Here is a 21,418-nt window from a genome sequence, read left to right as displayed (position 1 = left end):
GCGAGGCTGCCTCCGCTGGGGACACAAGCTCTGGTCTCCGGACCGCAGTTCTTCGCTTCCGCCGCTAGCGCGAGCATGTCTCCGTTAGATGCACAAGCGGACGCCATTAGATTCGCCTTGCCCGCCCCGGGCTCTTGGCTCCCCTGTGCGAGGCTGCCTCCGCTGGGGACACAAGCGCTGGTCTCCGTACCACAATTCCTTGACACCGCTACCACCGCTACCCCGAGCCTATCTCTGTTAGACGCACAAGCGGCCGCCATTAGATTTGCTTTTCCCGCCCCTGGATCTTGGCCCGCGGCGCCGGAATTGATTTCTGGGGTGAGGCTGCCTCCGTTAGAGTCACAGGCCTCAGTCCCTGGGCCTCATATCTCCGGCGCCGCTGCCAACGCTAGCACGAGCTTGTCGCCGCACAACGCGCAAACGACTGCCATTCTCTCTCTTCAACAGGCACGCCCCACATTTTCATTGGCCACAGCCGCTGCGATGCCAGCGCCTCCACACGTGCATGTGATGGAACCTCCACCAGTCTCCAGCAACATCAGAGCGCAGATTTTGGCAGAAGTCCAGGCTGCTGGCGCTCGAAGCGGACCCCAGGCCTATTCCTGTACAACCTTATCCGAAGTTGATCTTCCAGTGAATCACCCACTGCAAACGCTTCTCGATGCCTCTCTCAATTCCATAACTAAGGCAGTTTCCCCCAGGACCCTGCAATCATACCTCACGGCGTGGAGAAGCTTCAGATCATTTCACCAGGCTTTCAGCATTCCCTTCCCAGAATTTTCTCTCCTCACAATTACCTCATACATCTCATTTCTCAACACCGCAAAAAACCTTCAGGCCAGCTCCATCAGAGGTTACCTCAGCGGACTCCAGTTCTTCCATAAATTGATTTTCAACTCCCCGTCACCGGCCATAGCAAGCTCCCAAACATCAATGGTTATCCAAGGCATACGAAGATCCCAACCCGCCCGTCAGGACGCTAGGAGGCCCATTACCTTGGAGATTCTCACCAAATGCATCTCCACCCTCCGCAAGGGATATCACTCCACACATGTTGCCCGCACACTTGACGCCATGTTCACATTGGCGTTCTTCGGCTTTCTACGATGCTCAGAGATCACCACCACATCCAAATTCGACCCTTCAGTTCACCCCACCATGAATGACCTCCAGGTGCTGGATTCGGAGACGATTTCTTACTCGATTAAGCAAAGTAAGACTGACCAGACCAGGAGAGGTCATTTCGTCTACGTGTTCAACATCAATTCACCGATTCAGCCATATCGAACCCTCCTAGCCTACCTTCGCTACAGACAACCCCGGTCAGCGGCCTTATCGGATCCCCTCTTCGTCGACGACTCTAATCGCCCGGCCTCACGCTTCTGGTTTCAGAAGCACCTCAAAGCCGTCCTGCTCCAATCTGGCATCCCAGCAGACAACTTTTCCGGTCACTCCTTCCGCATAGGCGCAGCTACCACAGCCGCCCAAAAGGGCCTATCCCAGCCGCAGATCCAAGCCCTAGGCCGTTGGTCATCAGAGGCTTTTAGAAGCTACATCCGGACAGACTTGTCGCTCCTCAGGGAAGCCCAGCAAACACTCCTTGCCCGTATCATCTGATAGTCTCGGATGTTAGTTCAAACCTCAGCCACTTTGACTCATGATTCCTTGAAGATCGCATCACCTTCGGACCAATCGACTCAAGCAGGCGTCGCATTCACAAGTTACCAGTTGTCCAGCTTTGACACCCGGGAACACCTTCGGAGGAGATGGTTCTCACATCTGGGGCTCGGCTGAGCCAGTCTTCTTTGCTGAAGGCGGCACCACAATACAGTTTGTTAACAAGGCAGCCAGCGCTTCCATCTCACGACGTTGTTCTCAAAGTCTCGAAGACTGCACCACTCGCCCAACCGGCCCCGCAGGGGTCCTAGCCTCCAACAAGTGCTCCGTAGCAGTAGGCACCACCAGCAATGAAGCCAGTATCGCAGCAGCGACCGCCCCCGCAGGGGCCCGAGCTTCCAACAAGTGGTCTGTAGCAGCAGGAACCACCAGCAATGAAGCCAGTATCGCAGCAGCGACCGCCCCCGCAGGGGCCCGAGCTTCCAACAAGTGGTCTGTAGCAGCAGGAACCACCAGCAATGAAGCCAGTATCGCAGCAGCGACCGCCCCCGCAGGGGCCCGAGCTTCCAACAAGTGTTCTGTAGCAGCAGGCACCACCAGCAATGAAGCCAGTATCGCAGCAGCGACCGCCCCCGCAGGGGCCCGAGCTTCCAACAAGTGCTCTGTAGCAGCAGGCACCACCATCAATGAAGCCAGTATCGCAGCAGCGACCGCCCCCGCAGGGGCCCGAGCTTCCAACAAGTGCTCTGTAGCAGCAGGCACCACCAGCAATGAAGCCAGTATCGCAGCAGCGACCGCCCCCGCAGGGGCCCGAGCTTCCAACAAGTGTTCTGTAGCAGCAGGCACCACCAGCAATGAAGCCAGTATCGCAGCAGCGACCGCCCCCGCAGGGGCCCGAGCTTCCAACAAGTGCTCTGTAGCAGCAGGCACCACCAGCAATGAAGCCAGTATCGCAGCAGCGACCGCCCCCGCAGGGGCCCGAGCTTCCAACAAGTGGTCTGTAGCAGCAGGAACCACCAGCAATGAAGCCAGTATCGCAGCAGCGACCGCCCCCGCAGGGGCCCGAGCTTCCAACAAGTGGTCTGTAGCAGCAGGCACCACCAGCAATGAAGCCAGTATCGCAGCAGCGACCGCCCCCGCAGGGGCCCGAGCTTCCAACAAGTGCTCTGTAGCAGCAGGCACCACCAGCAATGAAGCCAGTATCGCAGCAGCGACCGCCCCCGCAGGGGCCCGAGCTTCCAACAAGTGGTCTGTAGCAGCAGGCACCACCAGCAATGAAGCCAGTATCGCAGCAGCGACCGCCCCCGCAGCACTCGTGCATTGGTCACGCAACGCGCATTGGTCGCACAAGGGTCACACTCGTGCATTGGTCACGAAACGCGCATTGGTCGCACAAGGGTCACACTCGTGCATTGGTCACGCAACGCGCATTGGTCGCACAAGGGTCACACTCGTGCATTGGTCACGAAACGCGCATTGGTCGCACAAGGGTCACACTCGTGCATTGGTCACGCAACGCGCATTGGTCGCACAAGGGTCACACTCGTGCATTGGTCACGAAACGCGCATTGGTCGCACAAGGGTCACACTCGTGCATTGGTCACGAAACGCGCATTGGTCGCACAAGGGTCACACTCGTGCATTGGTCACGAAACGCGCATTGGTCGCACAAGGGTCACACTCGTGCATTGGTCACGAAACGCGCATTGGTCGCACAAGGGTCACACTCGTGCATTGGTCACGAAACGCGCATTGGTCGCACAAGGGTCACACTCGTGCATTGGTCACGAAACGCGCATTGGTCGCACAAGGGTCACACTCGTGCATTGGTCACGCAACGCGCATTGGTCGCACAAGGGTCACACTCGTGCATTGGTCACGAAACGCGCATTGGTCGCACAAGGGTCACACTCGTGCATTGGTCACGCAACGCGCATTGGTCGCACAAGGGTTCCCAGTCACACTCGTGCATTGGTCACGCAAGCGCATTGGTCGCACAAGGGTCGACCGCCCCCGCAGGGGCCCGAGCTTTCAACAAGTGCTCTGTAGCAGCAGACACTACTAGCAATGAGGTTAGTATCACAGCAGCAACTGCCCCCGCAGGGGCCCGAGCTTCCAACAAGTGCTCTGTAGCAGCAGACACTACTAGCAATGAGGTTAGTATCACAGCAGCAACTGCCCCCGCAGGGGCCCGAGCTTCCAACAAGTGCTCTGTAGCAGCAGACACTACTAGAAATGAGGTTAGTATCACAGCAGCAACTGCCCCCGCAGGGGCCCGAGCTTCCAACAAGCGCTCTGTAGCAGCAGACACTACTAGCAATGAGGTTAGTATCACAGCAGCAACTGCCCCCGCAGGGGCCCGAGCTTCCAACAAAGCTCTGTAGCAGCAGACACTACTAGCCATGAGGCCAGTATCGCAGCAGCGATAGCCCTAACAGGCCCTCATCCTTTCGTTTATTAAATTTCAGGTTGTACCTCCGTAACGCACAGCATGGCATTTTTGGGGGGGTGTATGCGTACTTCGGCGGTTGTCCAGCTTTATTTGCATTTGGGGGGTGTGTTCTGGGCTCGAGCCGGTTCCGAGCCCGGAGCACTTGCTCTGAGCAGGGTAGAGTGCTCCGGGTTCGGATAGATCCGGCGGGCTCGGAGCCCACTCCCTGCACAACACGCCAAATACGCATAACCTTCATTCCCATGCTTTACCATCTATCCCAACAAGGAGCTGTTTATTAGCGAGGGCGAACTCGTGAAATGATGTTTTATTAACAAAGTTCGGGAGGAACCTAAGCATATAAATCAGCCCGATGTTCCATCAGCAGTAATCACCTATCAGCCGAGCACGCTATCTCTACTTAATTATCTAGGCTGGTTCACCATCAGCAATCACCTATCAGCCGAGCACGTAATCTCTACTTAATGATCTAGGCTGGTTCACCATCAGCAATCACCGTATCTACCCTATCAGCTCCTGCAAGCTCTATCATAAATAGACAAACAATCTTACCTGTTGCATCTTGTCAGATAAGCATCCCTCCTCCACCCCAGCTCCTCTCATTTTTCTAAAGTCCCGCAGGACCCCCGGGGGGGTGTGTTCTGGGCTCGAGCCGGTTCCGAGCCCGGAGCACTTGCTCTGAGCAGGGTAGAGTGCTCCGGGTTCGGATAGATCCGGCGGGCTCGGAGCCCACTCCCTGCACAACACGCCAAATACGCATAACCTTCATTCCCATGCTTTACCATCTATCCCAACAAGGAGCTGTTTATTAGCGAGGGCGAACTCGTGAATAGATCTTGTGCATGTTGCCCTTACTTGCTGAAACTTGTTAACGTGTTTTCTTTATGCCAGGGCATTATCAGGTAGTTGTCAATCGCTGATGGTTTATATGTGAGATGATGAGGACATGACTGTAGCCGGGGATGAGGCCAGCATGTCCAGTGCAAAAAGGCTTTGAGCTGTGAGAAGACACGCAGTCACGTGTGTAGAGAGAGTAGAGTAGTGGACTCAGGACACAGCCTTGTGGCACTCCTACACTCAGGTTGATGGAGTTGGAGATGAACTTGCCTACTTTCACTTTACATTTACATTTACGCATTTGATAGGAGCTTTTATCCAAAGTGACTTACATTGCATTTGTTTTCTAAGTATGTGCAATCCCCGGGATCGAACCCTTGACCTTGGCATTGCAAGTGCCAAGCTCTAACCACTGAGCTACAGGAAAGCTGTGCCTGAGGTCTGAATCCAATCACAGAATCAGGAGTTTGGAAGTTAGCTTACTGGGAACTATATCATTGAGGGCTAAGATGTAGTCAATGAATAGCAGCCTTACAAAGTTCCCATTGTTGCTGTCGTGTGCGTGAGGGAAGAGTGCAGGACGCGAGAGATGGCTTCCTCAGTAGATCTATTGGGACGATTCAGATTTCATTGCAGATTGGCCGTGGAAAGAGTTTAACTCGTCAGCCAGCAACGGATCTGCTCTCACCTCTGCAGAGGATTTAGTACCGAAGTTGCAGACGGTCCTCAGTCCCTTTCACATGTGTCGGGAGTCATTGAGTTGAAAACAAGACGCCACTCGTTCCCTGAAGTGGAGTTTGGCGTCTTTAACTAAGCGGCGGAGAGGATAGCACGATGCTCTGTACTCGCTCATGTTCCCCGACAGGAGACCGCCATCGTGGGTTTGTTCACCACAGCACGTATAGTTCTGTCCACCCATATGGTTTCTGATTTGACCTTGTTGTTATTTATTCAGTTGCTTGATCGCACTTGAGCTGAACTGAGACTTGGGTGTGTGGAATAGACGTTAGGCTGCGGTGTCCACCTTGATTTTGTTGTTTTTTGATTGTCAGATGTCAGAAAAGACACTCAACTTCTCTTCTCAAGAATCAAGTGCTTCTTGTTTTTTCCCTGACAAGGCTCTTAATTAAACTAGTGCTTTTTTTTAACCTAAATTCATTATGAGTCAAATACTCAAGTCCGGTTAAAATCAAATACTCAAAGACTTTCACTCAAGTCGTTTTGAAATTGGTGACTTGTAACGTGTATCAGAGTCATTTTCTCTGCAAGGTATCTGTACTTTTACTCAAGTCAGTTTTCAGATACACCCATACATGTATTTAGAACACTCTGTTTTACAAAACATTCTTATGCTATCATGTTTTTATGGTGTTAGTTAGCTATATTTTGGGTTAAATGTAAAACAAACCAACTGCAGTTTGATTGATATATTCAAAAACATTTTTTTTTTATTTAAGTCTTCAGTTGCACTTTTACTTACTATTTAACAAAATGACATTGCATCTTGTTAGAGAGAGAGAGAGAGAGAGAGAGAGAGAGAGAGAGAGAGAATCATATCTGACGTGTCCTTTTCCTGTATCAGAAGACAGAGCGTCTGAGAGCGTATGAGAGATTCAACGGCTGCTCGTGTTTGAAAGGATTGAAACACATAAGAGCGGTTCATTGATCTAAATCAATATTATTCAAGAGGATTCTGAAATGATGATTCTTATGAATTTCATGTTACTGTTGCTCACAGCTGCTGTGCAAGAAGTTCACAGCCAGACCGACGAACAAATCGAGGTCAAAGATCTGGCTCAAGGTAAGAAGATATTCACATCATAACTCTGGATGATGATCACTTTACATGTGGAAGAAGGCTTCTGTGTATTGATTTCTTCATTCTTCTTGCAGTAGAGTTCAAAGATAAGAGTGTCATTCTGACCTGTCCTCATGCAGGACCTAATGAAATGAAGTGGATTCTTGGTAAAGATGAAATAAAAGGCCAAAAAAACAACCCGTATGAGATTGAGGCTTCAGGTGGAACAGTCACAGGTTTCTACACCTGCGAGACGAATAAAAAGAAACATTATTTCTTCATCAAGGCGAGCGGTGAGGACACACATGTGTGAAGTGAATGATGATGTTGTGAAACGCACAAACACACACAATCTTCTCTCTGTTTGTGTCAGTGTGTAAGGACTGTCATGAGCTGAGCGGATCCATGGCCGGTGGTGTTATACTCGCTGATTTACTCTTTACTGGCGGAGTCATCCTTATCGTTTACTTCTGCACACAGAGAAAGAAAGGTACAATACACACATCTAAATCTGTCCTAAACTAGTCTTCTTGACTATTCCTGAATGATTCACTGCAAATGAAATCCATTTTCAGATCAAGTATCAAACGCTCCAAGACCCCCAAACCCTGACTATGAGGTGCGTATGTTTGTGCCCTTCATGTGAAACAAGTGTTTTCAATATTTTTCCATAAATGTGTATGAAAGGTAGCGACATGTATAAACTAAATATATATATGATTTTACCTTCAGGCCCTTAACCCCAAGACCCAAAGTCGTGATGTGTACGCAGGACTCAAGTAGATCAGACGCAGATTCTGTTCCACTTTGACAGCAGCAGAAAACCTGTAAAGCAAAGTCGTTCTTATAAATAGTCACAAAAGTGTTTGTGAAACATTGACTCTGTGTGACGTATATGTTACACCTACTAATACAGTAAATGTGTGTGTGTGGAAACTTCTGTGTATCAAACATCAGAAACTCATTTATGAAACTTCAGATAGAAAAACCTGAGAAAGTGGAAACATCCACTGAGTTCCTGTAAATACTGTTTCTATACAAACTCAACAACTGTGTGACATTCTTGTTTTCTCTTATGCTGTAATGTTGAAAACTCATCAAATGTGACACACGATGTACATGTCTCTCATTTCACAAGAATAATGTGTTGATCATATTATCATCCAAATCAATTGAATAAACGCTTGAAGTGATTCTCTGTGTTCGTTCATGATGGAAAATATATTTGCGTTCGCTTCTGTAGACTGCGGCCTTTGTGCTTCTGAAGTTTAACATTCACAGATGAAATTGGTGCGTGGTGTATACAAACAGGATGTGTGTGCGTGCATGTGTGTGTGTGTGCGTGCGTGCGTGCGTGTGTGTGTGTGTGTGTGTGCGTGAGGTAGATCTGAGTGTTGATTCTCTGCACCTCATGAGCTGACGGAAGCCGCAGTAAAACAAACCAGCAGAAATGTATTTATAAGTAATAACTTATAAAACTTAATAAACTGCTGGCTGTGGAAACAGTAGCAACATTTTTAGCAAAACCTGAAAAACAAACAAAATGCTGCAATTCCATGCGAAACAAACAATGCGGCAAAAACATAGAATTGAGAATTCTCTCTTCACTATTTTAGACTTGACACTTTTACTCAGAAATGTGAGAATGTGTAAATGTATTCAACCATCAGTTATATTTTCCTGAAAACCGCTGATGATAGATTCCAGACGTCAGAAATGTATCAGTGGAATTAAACCTGTTGTTGATGTGACAAGGACACATATTTGAGAGGATTTCAGAAAGCAATGAGCTTATTTATGAGGAAAGTGGGCTGTTGTCTTTGTGACAATTCTGAAAACTCAACTTAACTTTGCACTATGATAATTATATATATTATATATTAAATACACTGATAATTATTGGTTATCACAGTATAGTTATCAGTCTTTTTACCTTTGCATGTTATTGTCACAGAATCATCATTTATTTACTTGTATGAGTTTCTTTCTTCTTCAGAACACAACAGAAGATATTTTGAAGAATGTTGATCATCAAACACTGAACTCCATTGACTTCCATTATATGAACACAAACCACTGATACATTTCTCTAAATATCTTCTGTTGTGTTCCACTGAACAGAGAGACTCACGTACAGATTTACAAACACGACAGGATTTAGATTTTTGTGTGATCTATTTCTTTAAATAAATGTTACGTTGAGAGGTCATACTGAATCATTTCTCACACTGAGAACTTTTACTGTATAACATGACAACATGATAACCACTGATAATGACTATATACAGTATAAATATATAATACTGCACACGGATAAATGTGAAGCACTTCAAAAGACTTGTGCTGTTGTATGAAGTGAAATGTGAATTATCATTTGTTGAAAGAATTCAGTTTGCCATCACTGACATCACAAACCTGAATAAGAATTGAGAAATACGAGAAAAATATTCAAGAAGTCTGTTCCTCACAACTGAGCTTCAACGTGTTGTTTATATGTGAATGAATTATTTCATATGTGGGGATTAAATGTTATCATTCAATGCAACATGCTGATCAGATGACACAAATCATTTTCCGCCAGAAAGAAGAGGATATTTATTGAATATATGAACGTCAGACAAATATTCACATAAAATGATGATTTCATAAACCAGCAACATTTGCTCAAAAAACATATTTCATGAGAGAAAAGAAAACACGCATCAAAGAGTGAAAGTAATGAATCCTTTTGCATTATTCTTTACTCGTCCGTGCGTCTACAACAGCAACATCTACTGCAAAATGATCACGACGTGAACAGAGAAAACTCACAGAACATTTATCTGATTTCCATTTCATTTTGTCAAAACGTAGCGGAAATATTTATTTTATTAACACATGGTGGCCACACATTACATTATGTTTTTATTCATGAACTTCAGTTAACATGAACGAACAATAAACAAAACTTCTTTAGTATTTATTTATGTTTTTTGTCACATTTACTAATACATTTTAAATCGTACACAGCAAAATCGGCAGTGTTAAAAAATGTCAAATGAACACGTACAGTGTCTATAATCCACACTTTAGGAGTGTAGATTATACTGTATACACACTGTGAGTGTTCATTTGTCCTTTTATAACACCGTTGACTTTACGCACAATATAAACTACTATAGAAGTGTATTTTTAACTAACATTAATGATGAATAAAAGCCGTTTATTGTTTGTTCAAGTTATCTATTATAGGTAAGTGATGTTACTCAATTCATATCACTGCTGTCCTTCTGTCACCTCATCTCTTCTTGATTTTGTGATTTTATTTATGAATCACTTTTATTAAAAGCCCTTTATGTTTGATATTGTTTTGTTTTGCTAATATCTAAGAATCAAAAGGGATTGAACAGTGCAGTGTAGTTCAAGTATTCAATCCGTTTTTTCCATTCGCTGAAAGATTTGAACTTTCAAGGTTTCAAAGGACAGTGTCGACATGAACATGACATGAATATAATACAAATCTTTATTTCGTTAAGTCTTCATCTTAATCTCACGTCATCACTTTGTTAGAATAAAAGAGAGATTTGTTAGAAATGTAAGATTTGTGTTCAGAATATTCAAGTGAAAGTCTAAATATGAATAGATACAGTAGATATAGAAGGCAGACAGCTCAAGTAAAAACTACACAGACATTTTTGCTGAATTTGGTCATTGAATATAAAATAAGTGTTTGGTTCCAAAATGAGATTTATTTTCAAAAAAATATTTTTATTGTGCAGTCCAATTATTATCAATCAAACTTTTGTTGGTTTGTTTTGATTTAAGCCGTAATAACTTGTGTTAGCTAACTAACACAATACAACATAAGAAACACATGATAACATCATTAAAAACATGATTTTTGAAATATGGAACCAAATACTTGGAACCCAAATTGTAGTTAAATGTTGTCTTGTTTAGGGTGAAACAGCTCGGTTTTTATTCTTGCGTGTTGGTTGAAGCGTGCTGTAGTCGTCCGTGCGGGAGCTCAGCGGCTGAACATCAAGAAAACATTTATGACGAATTCATCTTTTACATGTAAATCAGCTTTACATTATTTGACATATTAGGACTGAAGAAAAATTGTACCTGATATGTGTCTCCTCCTGAATTATTGATTAAATTCTGCCTGTCCGACGCTGAAGAGAAAAACACAGAGACAAACTGAAGAGTTTGCTTCCAAAATGACGAAACTCATGTTCAAAAATCAGGTTTTGTTATTGTGCCTTCCAATGAATATCAATCAAACCGCAGTTGCTTTGTTTTGATTTAAGCCATAATAAACATAATACAAAACATGACTTTTGAAAATGTTTAATTGTTTAAAAAACCAAACTCTTCAAGTGTTTCTATAATGTTTACTGCACAAGAAAAATAAGAAGAACAAACATTTGTGTGTCATGCAGATATGAATGCGGATGTGAAATATTGAATGAATTAAATGTAAAGTGGAGAATGTTTTTGTGGCAGAAGGTTTATATTGAATTGATGGATGAATGGTTTTCGACTCAAGTCTCGGTCACACTGAAAGTCTGAAGAGGCCCTTCCAACTTTTAATGTAATCGTCATGTAACAATGTTTTTATTTGTAATTTGAAAATCAAATGTGTTAGTAGTTTACAGAATGAAACAAAAATGATCATTTCACCCGGACACATGCCTATAAATAGAAAAGGGTCTCGGCGGCTGTATATAGGAATATAAACGTGACTATTGTATTCTTTATGTTATTTATTATTCTTCATGATGTGAACTTGGAGCACTTTCATCATATTTATGAAGCTATCAGTACGAGTACAGTGACCTGACGGACACACGGGAGGTTTTGTTGTTTGTTGATGTTAACACACCTTTATTTCTCTGATAGTTGTTCTTGGGTTTGGGTTGAGCACAGATGCTGTAAACGGCCCATCCGATCAGAGCGGTCGCTGCGATGTCACCCAGCAGTATAGTGATGCTTGTTGCGGAGTCCATCTGGATCAGATTCTCACTGTCTGCAAACATTTCAACACCAAACATCACAAACAGTAGAAAAACATCAACACGGGATTTATGGACTTCCACTTACTTCTGACTCTTACTGTAACTGTGACTGTTTCATTAGAACTCCCTTTGCAAACATAATCTCCAGACTTATCCCAAGAGAGAATTAATGTTTTATTGTTGTTTATTTCAAAGATTCCTCCAGAACACTCTAGCGTTAAACTATCATCCTCTTCTGGAGGAATCTTGATGGAAAGCCCTGGAAGCAAAAATAAACATTGTTTCAAAAGTGATGAGGCACAAAATCAGATCAAGAGTGACAAAACAAAAAGAAAAACTATAACACACATTGGGTTTATTACATATGTTTTAGTATGTATAGAATCTAATGGGTGAGTGAATGAACACATGACTCTTACCCTCTGCGCTCACAGTGATCAGCAGGCAGAAGACACACATCAAACATCTTCTGTCCATGTTTCTGTCTTCTCGTGTCCGTGATGTTTTTTCACTTTGATTCCTGTGAATAGAAACATAACTTGAGGCGCTGTTGTGGCGGAGGATCACAATCCTCCATTTTGTTGTGTGAATGTGAACACCAGCCATGATGTGAACGCTGTTCTGTTTCTCATGTCTACACTGCACGGAAACATTGAGAGTTTGCTTTATACACATCACTGAAGTTCTTCATTCTAAAGTGACTTTCAAATGAGAGAGCGCTGAACATGTTGTCTGTTATTAGTGAATGAAGTTTATAAAGTCATGTAGAAAGATGAACATACATTTCAATCAAATAAACATTGGAAATCTGACAGTGCGGTGTTTACATATAAAACAGATCATTACAATAGTTCATTGTAAACGTCTTCTTAGTCACAGATCAAGATGAGCAGCTCTCCACGTATTGACATTAAAAGATCTAATATTTGTAAAAAACGTTTTACTAACAATTTGATTCAAAATGAGATGGCGACAAAAATGAACCTCATTCCTGTCAGATGGATTTTGAATGATTATTCTGAGTAAAAATAAAACGTTGACAAAGCAGAAACATCAACATCACCTTTGAAATGTAAGTTAAGAAGTTTTAAGAGAAGTTTGATGTACGCACCCGTAATCCGGCCAGTGTCGTCTGACTCTCACACTGAACTTCTGATGATGATGAAGAGGAAGCGAGTGATGACAAGGAAGTCAAGTGATGAAGAGTCTCTCAAGCAGTTCAAATGAACATGAGACCCAACTCAATCTCAATAACTCAATAAAACACTAACATCAAACCTGAAATGAGCTCATGTGTGCGTGTTGTGGAGTTCTTGTAATTGTTAATATATTCATCTATAAAGCGCAGACGCCACATATGACATCCGGTTCAATAACTGTAGACCACAAGCACCTGTGAGCACAAAAACCATCTCAAACACATCTGTAAACTCCAGCACAACATCAGCGCTACACAACATTACACAGAATGAAGAAGAAACATCAGTGTTCAGTTATGATACTGGATTTACTCTCTGGTTAACTACATACATTTATTAATTTGTCTTTTTATTGTTAGACAGAGTCAGCAGCTTTAACAAGTAGAAAATCACACAGAAGATCAGAGTAAAGACTGCAGCTGCGCCACCTGCTGGACACACGCAGGACAACATCATGCATCTTCATATCCATAGTCTGCCATCATTTCTTCTCTCTCATGTGTTTGTAAATCTGTATGTGAGTCTCTTCAGTGGAACACAACAGAAGATCTTTTGAGAATGTCTGAGTGGTTTTCTGTTCACACAATGGAAATCAATGGAGTTCAGTGTTTGATGATCAACATTCTTCAGAATATCTTCTGTTGTGTTCTGGAGAAGAAGGGACTCACACAGGAGGATGAAGAAATGATGAGAGGTTTCCCATCACTTTAAATACACACATACAATTGGTTTTATAACCTTTTTAAATATGTCTTTATCTCATAACATCTAATGGTTTATTATATCACAAACAGCATTCCGTATAGCAGCAAAGAATTCTGGGTAAATACTGTGATCGGATGTTAAGACAAACCAACGGAGAACTTTTCATAAGTCCGCCATGCAAACGTTTTAAATATGATTCTGGTGTACATTCATGAAGCCATCTTATAATGATGATGACATCCCATCATGCACTGCCACTGAACCGGACACTGAGAGTGTTAAAGGAGTTCATGATTCACTCATCCTGCTGTTGTCTTCAGTAGCAGTGTAAAGTGTTGTTTTGTGTTTTCCGCTCTCGAGCATCAAAACAACAAGCATCATTAAAAAACTCCACATGACTCATGATGTATATTCACAATGACACAGGTTGTTAAAGTCCCAGTGAAATAATCAATTATAATGTCTATTTTTTTCATGAAATATTGCAGCGTTTATTGTAAATAGTTAAAATCTGAAAATGCACTTCCTTCATGTGACGACTATCCATGTAAGATGACTACATCCGTGAACTCCTCCCCTTCAACTGTCAGTCTGCTGCCGGTTACATTACAAAATGCAACGGCTGTTCTGTAGATCCAATCAAATCGCAGAGAAAGACGAAAGCCATGCCCACTATTTATCTCATTAGAAATTCCATTTCACTCGGACATTCGTGAAAATACAGAAGCTTCACAGGGACTTTAATCTACTCACATGGTTGTTGTTGTTCTATCTGTTACACAGTTAAAAAGTAAACGTCCTAAATGACACGAGTAAATAATGACTAGATGATCATTTCTGGATGAACTGTTCCTTTAGGCACACCAGAGCTCAATGAGGTCACGTTACACATAGATTTGATATGTCTGATGTTGAGAGGATCTGATGATGTGTGTGTGTGTGTGTGTGTGTAGAGGATGTTCAGAGCCAGATCTCATCACTGCTGGTGCTGCTCACTTTATAGATGTAACCCACCATTGGATATCTAGCAAACCCTGCACAGACAACGTGTCAATCACAATGACATCACATCACATCACTCCACTGACAACACACACACACGTACAGGTCATGACCTCTGACCTCGGGCAGCGTAAGCCGCAGACAGATCTTCATCTTCCTCATCTCTGCGCTTTCTCTCCAGTGTGTTGTGTTTGGAGTTCTGTTGTCCTGTGAACATTTACAGATTGAGTTTGATGTGTTGTGATAGTTGACCGTTCTGAGAACTGTGACTGAATGACACTCACCGCCTTTACAGAGTGTTCGGTCATCATTCAAGTGCACGTGTGACGGGAGAGACATGTTCTCACGCGGGAGATATGTCCTGTTCACCTGAACCTTCAGCACATCACCGCTGCACACACACATGCACGTGTGAATATGACATCATCTGAAAGGGTCATATTGACTCTCATCAGCTCACCATTTTGAGGAAATATGCACTTCCACCGGCTCTTCTGGAGAGAGAGAGAGAGAGAGAGAGAGAGAGTTAATTTCTGAAGTTATTACTGCAGTATTTTTGTGTTTGCAGGTGTGTGTGTGTACCGATGGCTTTGGTTTTGTCTTTCTGTAAGAGGAAGAAGACCATGAGTGTGAGGATGAGGAGGGTGATGAATCCGGCAGCTCCGCCCGTCACAATTCCAAACATGGGGACCTCCACCCGTGACTTCAGGAATTCTGTACGATCGATTGGAAGATTCAATACAACAAACACACAAAGATATCATGACCTAACAACTGAGCTTCCCAACAGAACACACTTGAGATCTGTCAAGTGAGCCGAGCGCTTAAAGTCACAGTGAAATTCAAAGTGACAAAATGTTTTCATGAAATATTGATGCATTTATTGTAAATAATTTCTTAATGTGGGTCATTCTTTTTTCAAAAGTCGTGTGCTCTCATAATCTTCTGTTAAAATCTGAAAATGCACTTCCGGCATGCAAGGACAATCCATCTCAAATGGCTGGGTGGAGCATCCTTTAACTCCTCCCCTTCACCTGTCACTCGCTGTCGGTGCCATTACAATAGCAACGGCTGTTTTTAAACATCCAATCAAATCGAGGAAGAAGACTAAAGCCATGCCCACTATTTGTCTCATTCGAAATTAAGTTTCACTCGGAAATGCGTCAAAATACAGAAGTTAAACCAATCGCAACTTCCCGTTCACCGGGACTTTAATGTTAACGTTTACTGTTAATGCTGCAGACCTGTGAGGGTCAGGTTAGTGTGGGCGGAGCCGAGGCTGTTGTTGGCGTTCACCGAGATGTTTCCTGATAGGCTACTCAGGGTGATGTGTAGACTGTGATTGGCTAGCCACGGGTAGCTCCGCGAGTCCAGGATGAGGAAGTCAGTTGTGTTGGCGAGCACCTGACCGGACGGATCCACCCAGCTGATGGTGGCGGGGGGGTTGGAGCGCACCAAAGCAAAGAGAATGAGGGACAGGCCGGGGTCCGACGTCTCGCTGTAGTGAGCGGTCACCCTCAGAATCTCCGGCTGAACTGAAACAACAGGGGGAAAGTGTGCTTTAGACTTCGGGACACGCAGCGAGTCTGATCCGGGATCAGTTGTGTGGGACTTACACTGCACGTCCAGCGTGACGCTGGCGTTATAACTGTCTCCGCCCGCCGGGTTTTGTGCGGCACACACCAGCTCTCTGTCCCCGCGTTTGGGTCGCAGTGTGAACGTGCTGTTCCGCTCCGAACCGAACTTCAGACGTCCGGTCTGGTCCGGTGATGTCATCACCACATGCCCCGCCCCCCTGCTGCCCGTCACCTCGCTCTGTCTCTCGCCGTTCAAGTACCAGGTGAGCAAGGGAGGGGCTTGTGGATTCCATCCCTCTGATTGGCAGTTGAAATGGTGAGTGACGTTCTCTTGTAAAGTGACTGAAGAGCTCTGCCGTCCGTCAATCTTGGGGGCGGGATCAATGGCTGCTGAATTAAACCAACAACAGAAATGAGATTAGATTCATTTTTACACAAATACAAGTACAGTGTAACTAGAAAGTGAGCAAGACTGCTGCTTTATTTCACATCGGTTCAAGCAAACATTAAATGACACAGTTTGCCGACCTTTTGATAGTTTTTCTACAATTGTGTGGTGCTATTTATTGTGGTCATTTTTATTTTCATGTAGACTCTATGTTTTAAGTCTATATTTTGCTCAAGTAAATGTTGAGCTCATTAATTATTCATTTGAATTATATGTTGGTATATATTGCAAATAAACAAGAATAAAGTTTTGGACGACTCATTTTTAGTGTTCAAGTGTTATGTTAAACTGTTGTTTTAAGTTCAGTGTTGTGCCACTACCTTATAATTTCTGCGTACGAGTAATAATACCACAATGTGAAATTTTTGTTTAGTTTTTTGTGAGTACCGTCGACTGTAAAAACTAAATACTAATGTGATGTTCGTATTCAGCATGTTAAGCTTCACTAAGAAACAGTAAAAAATAAAAAGCAAAACACAAATTTTTACCAGAGTTTACAGCGGTCGCGTGTCAAAGGAGAACTAGCCCTCCTTAAAATCTCAGTGAAATTAAAAATAGTTTCTTAATGTGGGTCGTTCTCTTTCCAAAATTCATGTGCCCTCATAATCTTCAGTTAAAATTTGAAAATGGACTTCCGCCCTGAAGTGACGATCCATCTCAAATGAAGCAAACTTAGACGGCTTGGCCGGAGCATCCGTTAACTCCTCCCCTTCAACTGTCTGCTGCCGGCTTCATTTCAAAATGAATGAAACAGCTGTTTTTACACATCCAATCAATTTTCTCCTTTGAAATTCCTTTTCACTCGGAAATGTGTCAGAATACGGAAGTAAAAACGATCTCAACGATTCTTGTTCACAGGGACTTTAAATGGACAGGTCATCCAAAAATTCTGTCATCGTTTACTAGAACCAAACCTGTCTACATTGATTTGAATTGCTGAACACACAGAAAGATATTTGGAAGAATGATATCTCAGCCCCCATTGACTCCCATGCTATTTATTTGACCTACTATTGCAGTAAATGGGGGATGAGATCTGTGTGGTTACTGACATTCTTCAAAATATCATCCTTTGTGTTCAACAGAATAAAGAATTGTAGACGGGTTTAGAACAATCTGAGGGTGAGTAAAGGATGACAGAATTACCCTATATACATATAATACACTTATTGCAATAATAAACCCAGACAGTGATCAGGACCAAGAGCTGAGGAAGTTATAACACTGAAGGGGTTTATCTGTCTGTACATTAGACTTATAACATCATAAGTTATTGAACATGAAATATTGATTTGAAATATTTTATTAGCTCATTTGCAACGAATGCAGACCTTCCATAATGAGGTCTGTTTGACACAATGTTCAAATGCCAGGAACAGGCAGTTTGCTTAAATTAATTTAAATATAATGTCATAGGTTATTAATAAACATATATTGATTTAGTTTTTGTGTTTTATTAAACTGTGATTTTACGCATTCAGGTTACCATATGTGATAAATATGACATGTAATGTTCTATTTTATTTTGGTGTGTTTGTGTTTCTTTATTTCCATGTAAAGCTGCTGTGACACAAACTCAATTAAAACATTTTACATTTGAATTGAACATAAAAATTGAATGTTTCATTTCAAAACAAACTGCAGACATTAAAGAATAATTTCTAATAAAACACTGATCTGTGTGTGTGTGTGTGTGTGTGTGTGTGTGTGTGTGTGTGTGTGTGTTTGTACTTTAATTATTCACTGGAAATAAAACAAATCCTTCAAAATGACTATCAATGTCACTTAAATGACTGTGGTGTGTGAGTGGTCTTACCTGTACAGGCCCAGGTAAACGTGTGAAGGAATAAAGCAGCAAGAGGCATATTCACCTGCACACACACACACACACACACACTATATAATAATGAGTGTCAATCAAAACATCACGGACTGGAGATATTCTCAACAAATACACAAACAGAAGAGAAGGAGAGATGCTAACTAAGATGAGAAGAATGAGTAAAAATGTGCTTTATGAGTTCATGAGCTGATGAATTAAACACACACACACTGCAGCGGATATTGAAGCAAAACAAACACTGCATGTGAAGAACACACACACACACACACACAAGCAAACAGCACAACCACCAACAGAAAACACAACTTCATCTCTTCCAGGTTGTTGACAGAATCTGAATCTCTCAGAATCTCTCTCTCTCTCTCTCTCTCTTTCTCTCTCTCACACACACACAAACACAGACACACTGCAGGTGATGCTGAAACGAAACACACACACACACACACACACACACACACACACTCTGAGTGTCTTACCTCTGTACACAGAGCCGCTGTTGATGTCGACAGACTGTCCATCCATTCAGAGCACAAACACACACATGAAGACAAACGCGCACACTCACTCACTCTTACACACACACACACAAACACACACACACACTCCTGCAAGAGACACACACACACACACACACACAGTCTGACGCAGCACTCGATGTTAGCAGTGATATATTAGCAATGCACATCCCATTGGAGGCAGCAGAGCAGGAGTGTTCACTGATGACTGATGTGTGTGTGCGTGTGTGTGTGCGTGTTGAATTCACAGATCACATCTGTGCTCAGCTGCTCATGTCTGACCATCTGCACTGCAGATTCACTCTCAGACAGAAACAACAGCACACAGAACACACACACACGTCTACATTACTAAAGAAACAAAAGTGACATAAAAAATGTTCATTTAAGGTCTATTTTCATAATATAACTGTGAATATTCATTTTCTTTAAACATGCCATCTGGGGACTTCAACCCTGACCGATGTCCAACAAGACATGAACGTGTCAGAGTTGAAGAAAATTCAGTTCCCTTCCATTTTAAATTGACTGGTGGTTGAAGTGGACTGTTCTATCGAAAATGTTCAGTGTGTTTAACCGAAATAAAATCTTTCTGTTCACATCATTTTACTGAATCAACTGGAAAGCTTCAATACATTAAATCAACATGAAAGTTTGTGTTTAAACCTCCAAAATGTTTATGAATTTACGACATTTTAAAGTCTTGTGTCGCTTAACAGCAGCAAACAGGGAATCAAAGTCAATGTGTTGAATGAAGTCACTATTTCATGTTATTTATACACAATTCAACTGAATGTTTTATGTGAAATAAACAGTTTATAAACATGTCACATAATAAGCATTTTATTTGTTGAACAAATTGACATTTGGTCCCCTGTTAGATGGTGAAACACGATCTGTTTGACAGCTTTGTTAAGTTCACTAAAGATTTTAGAAGTTTAAACCACATATCTTATAGAGGTTAATCTGATGGCAAGAGTTGATTTAGTATTTAGACGTAGTATTACTGTGCTTGATACTCTCCCCCAGCAATACAACATGTTTCGGAATGTTTCGTAACACGGAAGCGATAGGAAGACCCGATTATAATGCTCGTGTGTGCTCATGATTTACTTCCTCCCCCCGCACACCACCATGACGTCAGAAATAATCATAATTAAACCTAAACCAAATACTCTTTGAAGATACAAAGTATGCAACTACTCTATATGTACTCAAGATTGATTTGAGATTGGCAGAAACTGCAGGTGTGATGGCAGCTTTGAGTAAGCAGCCTCTTAAATAACCTTTACACAGTCCCAACACTTCTCTGGGAAAAACCATTCAAACAATTGAGAAGTGGGTTCATCTACCATTACACTTCCTGCTCCGGCCTACAGGGGCGCTGCTGAGAATGACCTCACACACACATCTGAAGGTCCCCACAAAACCAAGAGTGTTTTTCTAAAAGAGTGTTTTTCACTTGATTTAAAGGCGAGGAACCTAAAACTCCAGAGTGAACCCAAAAACCTCCGAGGGAGACCAGGCCTAACCAGGGGATTCCAGTTCCCCTCTAGCAAAAGCTGCATCCTCTGCATAAGCACGACAGTGCGCGCACAACAAAAAAATTATTAGATTTAAGATTATCATTAATGATTTATTACCAGCTTTATCATCACAGCATTTGTCAGGTCTGGGTATGGACTGCATCCTGCCCGCTCTGGGAACCTTGGAACAATGAGACAAGACTGACTGAGAGTAGAGTACTGTTCTGCACTCTTTGATGCTATAAATGCATCAGTTTACATTTACATTTATGCATTTGGCAGATGCTTTTATCAAAGCGACTTAAATTGCATTATTCTATACATTTACACACAGGTATCTGCAATCCCCTGAGATCCAACACACAACCTTGAGCTGATAACACAATGCTCTTACCACTGAGATACAGGAAAGCATCAGTTGTTATTGGAAGTGTTCCTGGTTCTGGTTGATCTAACTAGTGCAGCCTAAACCTTCAGAATATATATATTATATTAAACATAACATTACAGAAACCTTGAAAAATAATTTAGTATGTTTATTAAGAAATTTAGTTGACGAGGACACACACGTCATGACACAGATTTGTGTTCTCGTAAAGCATGTACAGTGCTTTGCTATTTGTCATGCTTAAATGATCCAGATCACGCCGTTCACAGCGAGTCTGTTTTTATTGCTTACGTTACCATGATTACGATATGTGTTTATGTGGTTGCCAATCCAAAATAATAGAGTTGTTACATGAACATGGATGATTTTGGTTACATGTGGAATAAAGTATTTTTATCGTCTGCAAATCTTCAATTTCCTCCAAACTCCATTTTGCTATTCATTGCTGTATCATGTCTATTAACCTTACGGGTTTGTGTCGTTTTTTTAATTAAAATCTGATAATACTATT

At 42.7% G+C, this 21,418-nt stretch overlaps 3 protein-coding genes across 5 annotated transcripts; 1 reads left to right on the top strand and 2 right to left on the bottom strand.

Annotated features, from left to right (window-relative positions):
- The first annotated feature begins 6,465 nt into the window (after positions 1 to 6,465).
- LOC306908421 (T-cell surface glycoprotein CD3 epsilon chain-like) lies at positions 6,466 to 7,897 on the top strand. The gene is made up of 5 exons (XM_079481272.1): positions 6,466 to 6,707; positions 6,800 to 6,997; positions 7,078 to 7,194; positions 7,280 to 7,323; positions 7,437 to 7,897. The coding sequence occupies exons 1-5, from the start codon at positions 6,605 to 6,607 to the stop codon at positions 7,485 to 7,487; spliced, it is 513 nt and encodes a 170-aa protein (XP_079337398.1). The 5' UTR covers positions 6,466 to 6,604; the 3' UTR covers positions 7,488 to 7,897.
- A 1,381-nt stretch (positions 7,898 to 9,278) lies between these two features.
- LOC306908899 (T-cell surface glycoprotein CD3 gamma chain) lies at positions 9,279 to 13,107 on the bottom strand. 2 transcript variants are annotated; one of them, XM_079482169.1, is made up of 6 exons: positions 12,816 to 13,107; positions 12,124 to 12,224; positions 11,790 to 11,963; positions 11,572 to 11,715; positions 10,812 to 10,861; positions 9,279 to 10,717 (listed from the first exon to the last, which is right to left on the bottom strand). In XM_079482169.1, exons 2-6 carry the CDS (start codon positions 12,179 to 12,181, stop codon positions 10,640 to 10,642), a joined length of 504 nt encoding a protein of 167 aa, XP_079338295.1. In that variant the 5' UTR covers positions 12,182 to 12,224; positions 12,816 to 13,107; the 3' UTR covers positions 9,279 to 10,639. The 2 variants fall into 2 exon arrangements, with proteins under 2 accessions (XP_079338295.1, XP_079338296.1); XM_079482170.1 differs by having other exon boundaries at positions 12,768 to 12,858.
- Positions 13,108 to 13,194: 87 nt separating this feature from the next.
- tmem25 (transmembrane protein 25) lies at positions 13,195 to 20,759 on the bottom strand. Of its 2 annotated transcripts, XM_079481271.1 has the most exons (9): positions 18,955 to 19,261; positions 18,452 to 18,506; positions 16,227 to 16,577; positions 15,855 to 16,145; positions 15,193 to 15,324; positions 15,071 to 15,104; positions 14,895 to 15,001; positions 14,731 to 14,817; positions 13,195 to 14,642 (listed from the first exon to the last, which is right to left on the bottom strand). In XM_079481271.1, the coding sequence occupies exons 1-9, from the start codon at positions 18,994 to 18,996 to the stop codon at positions 14,569 to 14,571; spliced, it is 1,173 nt and encodes a 390-aa protein (XP_079337397.1). In that variant the 5' UTR covers positions 18,997 to 19,261; the 3' UTR covers positions 13,195 to 14,568. The 2 variants fall into 2 exon arrangements, with proteins under 2 accessions (XP_079337397.1, XP_079337396.1); XM_079481270.1 differs by lacking the exon at positions 18,955 to 19,261 and adding an exon at positions 20,637 to 20,759 and having other exon boundaries at positions 13,196 to 14,642; positions 15,855 to 16,577.
- Positions 20,760 to 21,418: the final 659 nt, after the last annotated feature.

The sequence above is a fragment of the Barbatula barbatula genome (genome assembly GCF_947034865.1).
Source record: "Barbatula barbatula genome assembly, chromosome: 19".
Taxonomy (NCBI): Eukaryota; Metazoa; Chordata; class Actinopteri; order Cypriniformes; family Nemacheilidae; genus Barbatula; species Barbatula barbatula.
The sequence above is the reverse complement of the archived record's forward strand: the minus strand, read 5'-3'. Positions and strand labels throughout refer to the sequence as shown.

Bases quoted from the DNA above. Each gene is read 5' to 3' on its own strand.
- tmem25 (XM_079481270.1), bottom strand. The intron at 16,578-18,451 runs GTAAGACCACTC...GGTTTAATTCAG, and splicing joins GTTTACCTGGGCCTGTACAG to CAGCCATTGATCCCGCCCCC. The intron at 14,643-14,730 runs GTCAGAGGTCAT...TTGTCTGTGCAG, and splicing joins TGCGGCTTACGCTGCCCGAG to GGTTTGCTAGATATCCAATG.
- LOC306908421 (XM_079481272.1), top strand. From the start codon at position 6,605: ATGATGATTCTTATGAATTTCATGTTACTGTTGCTCACAGCTGCTGTG. The intron at 6,708-6,799 runs GTAAGAAGATAT...TTCTTCTTGCAG, and splicing joins GGTCAAAGATCTGGCTCAAG to TAGAGTTCAAAGATAAGAGT. The intron at 6,998-7,077 runs GTGAGGACACAC...TGTTTGTGTCAG, and splicing joins TTTCTTCATCAAGGCGAGCG to TGTGTAAGGACTGTCATGAG.
- LOC306908899 (XM_079482169.1), bottom strand. From the start codon at position 12,181: ATGGACAGAAGATGTTTGATGTGTGTCTTCTGCCTGCTGATCACTGTG. The intron at 11,716-11,789 runs GTAAGTGGAAGT...AAATGTTTGCAG, and splicing joins AGTTACAGTAAGAGTCAGAA to ACAGTGAGAATCTGATCCAG. The intron at 10,718-10,811 runs GTACAATTTTTC...CTTGATGTTCAG, and splicing joins CAGGAGGAGACACATATCAG to CCGCTGAGCTCCCGCACGGA.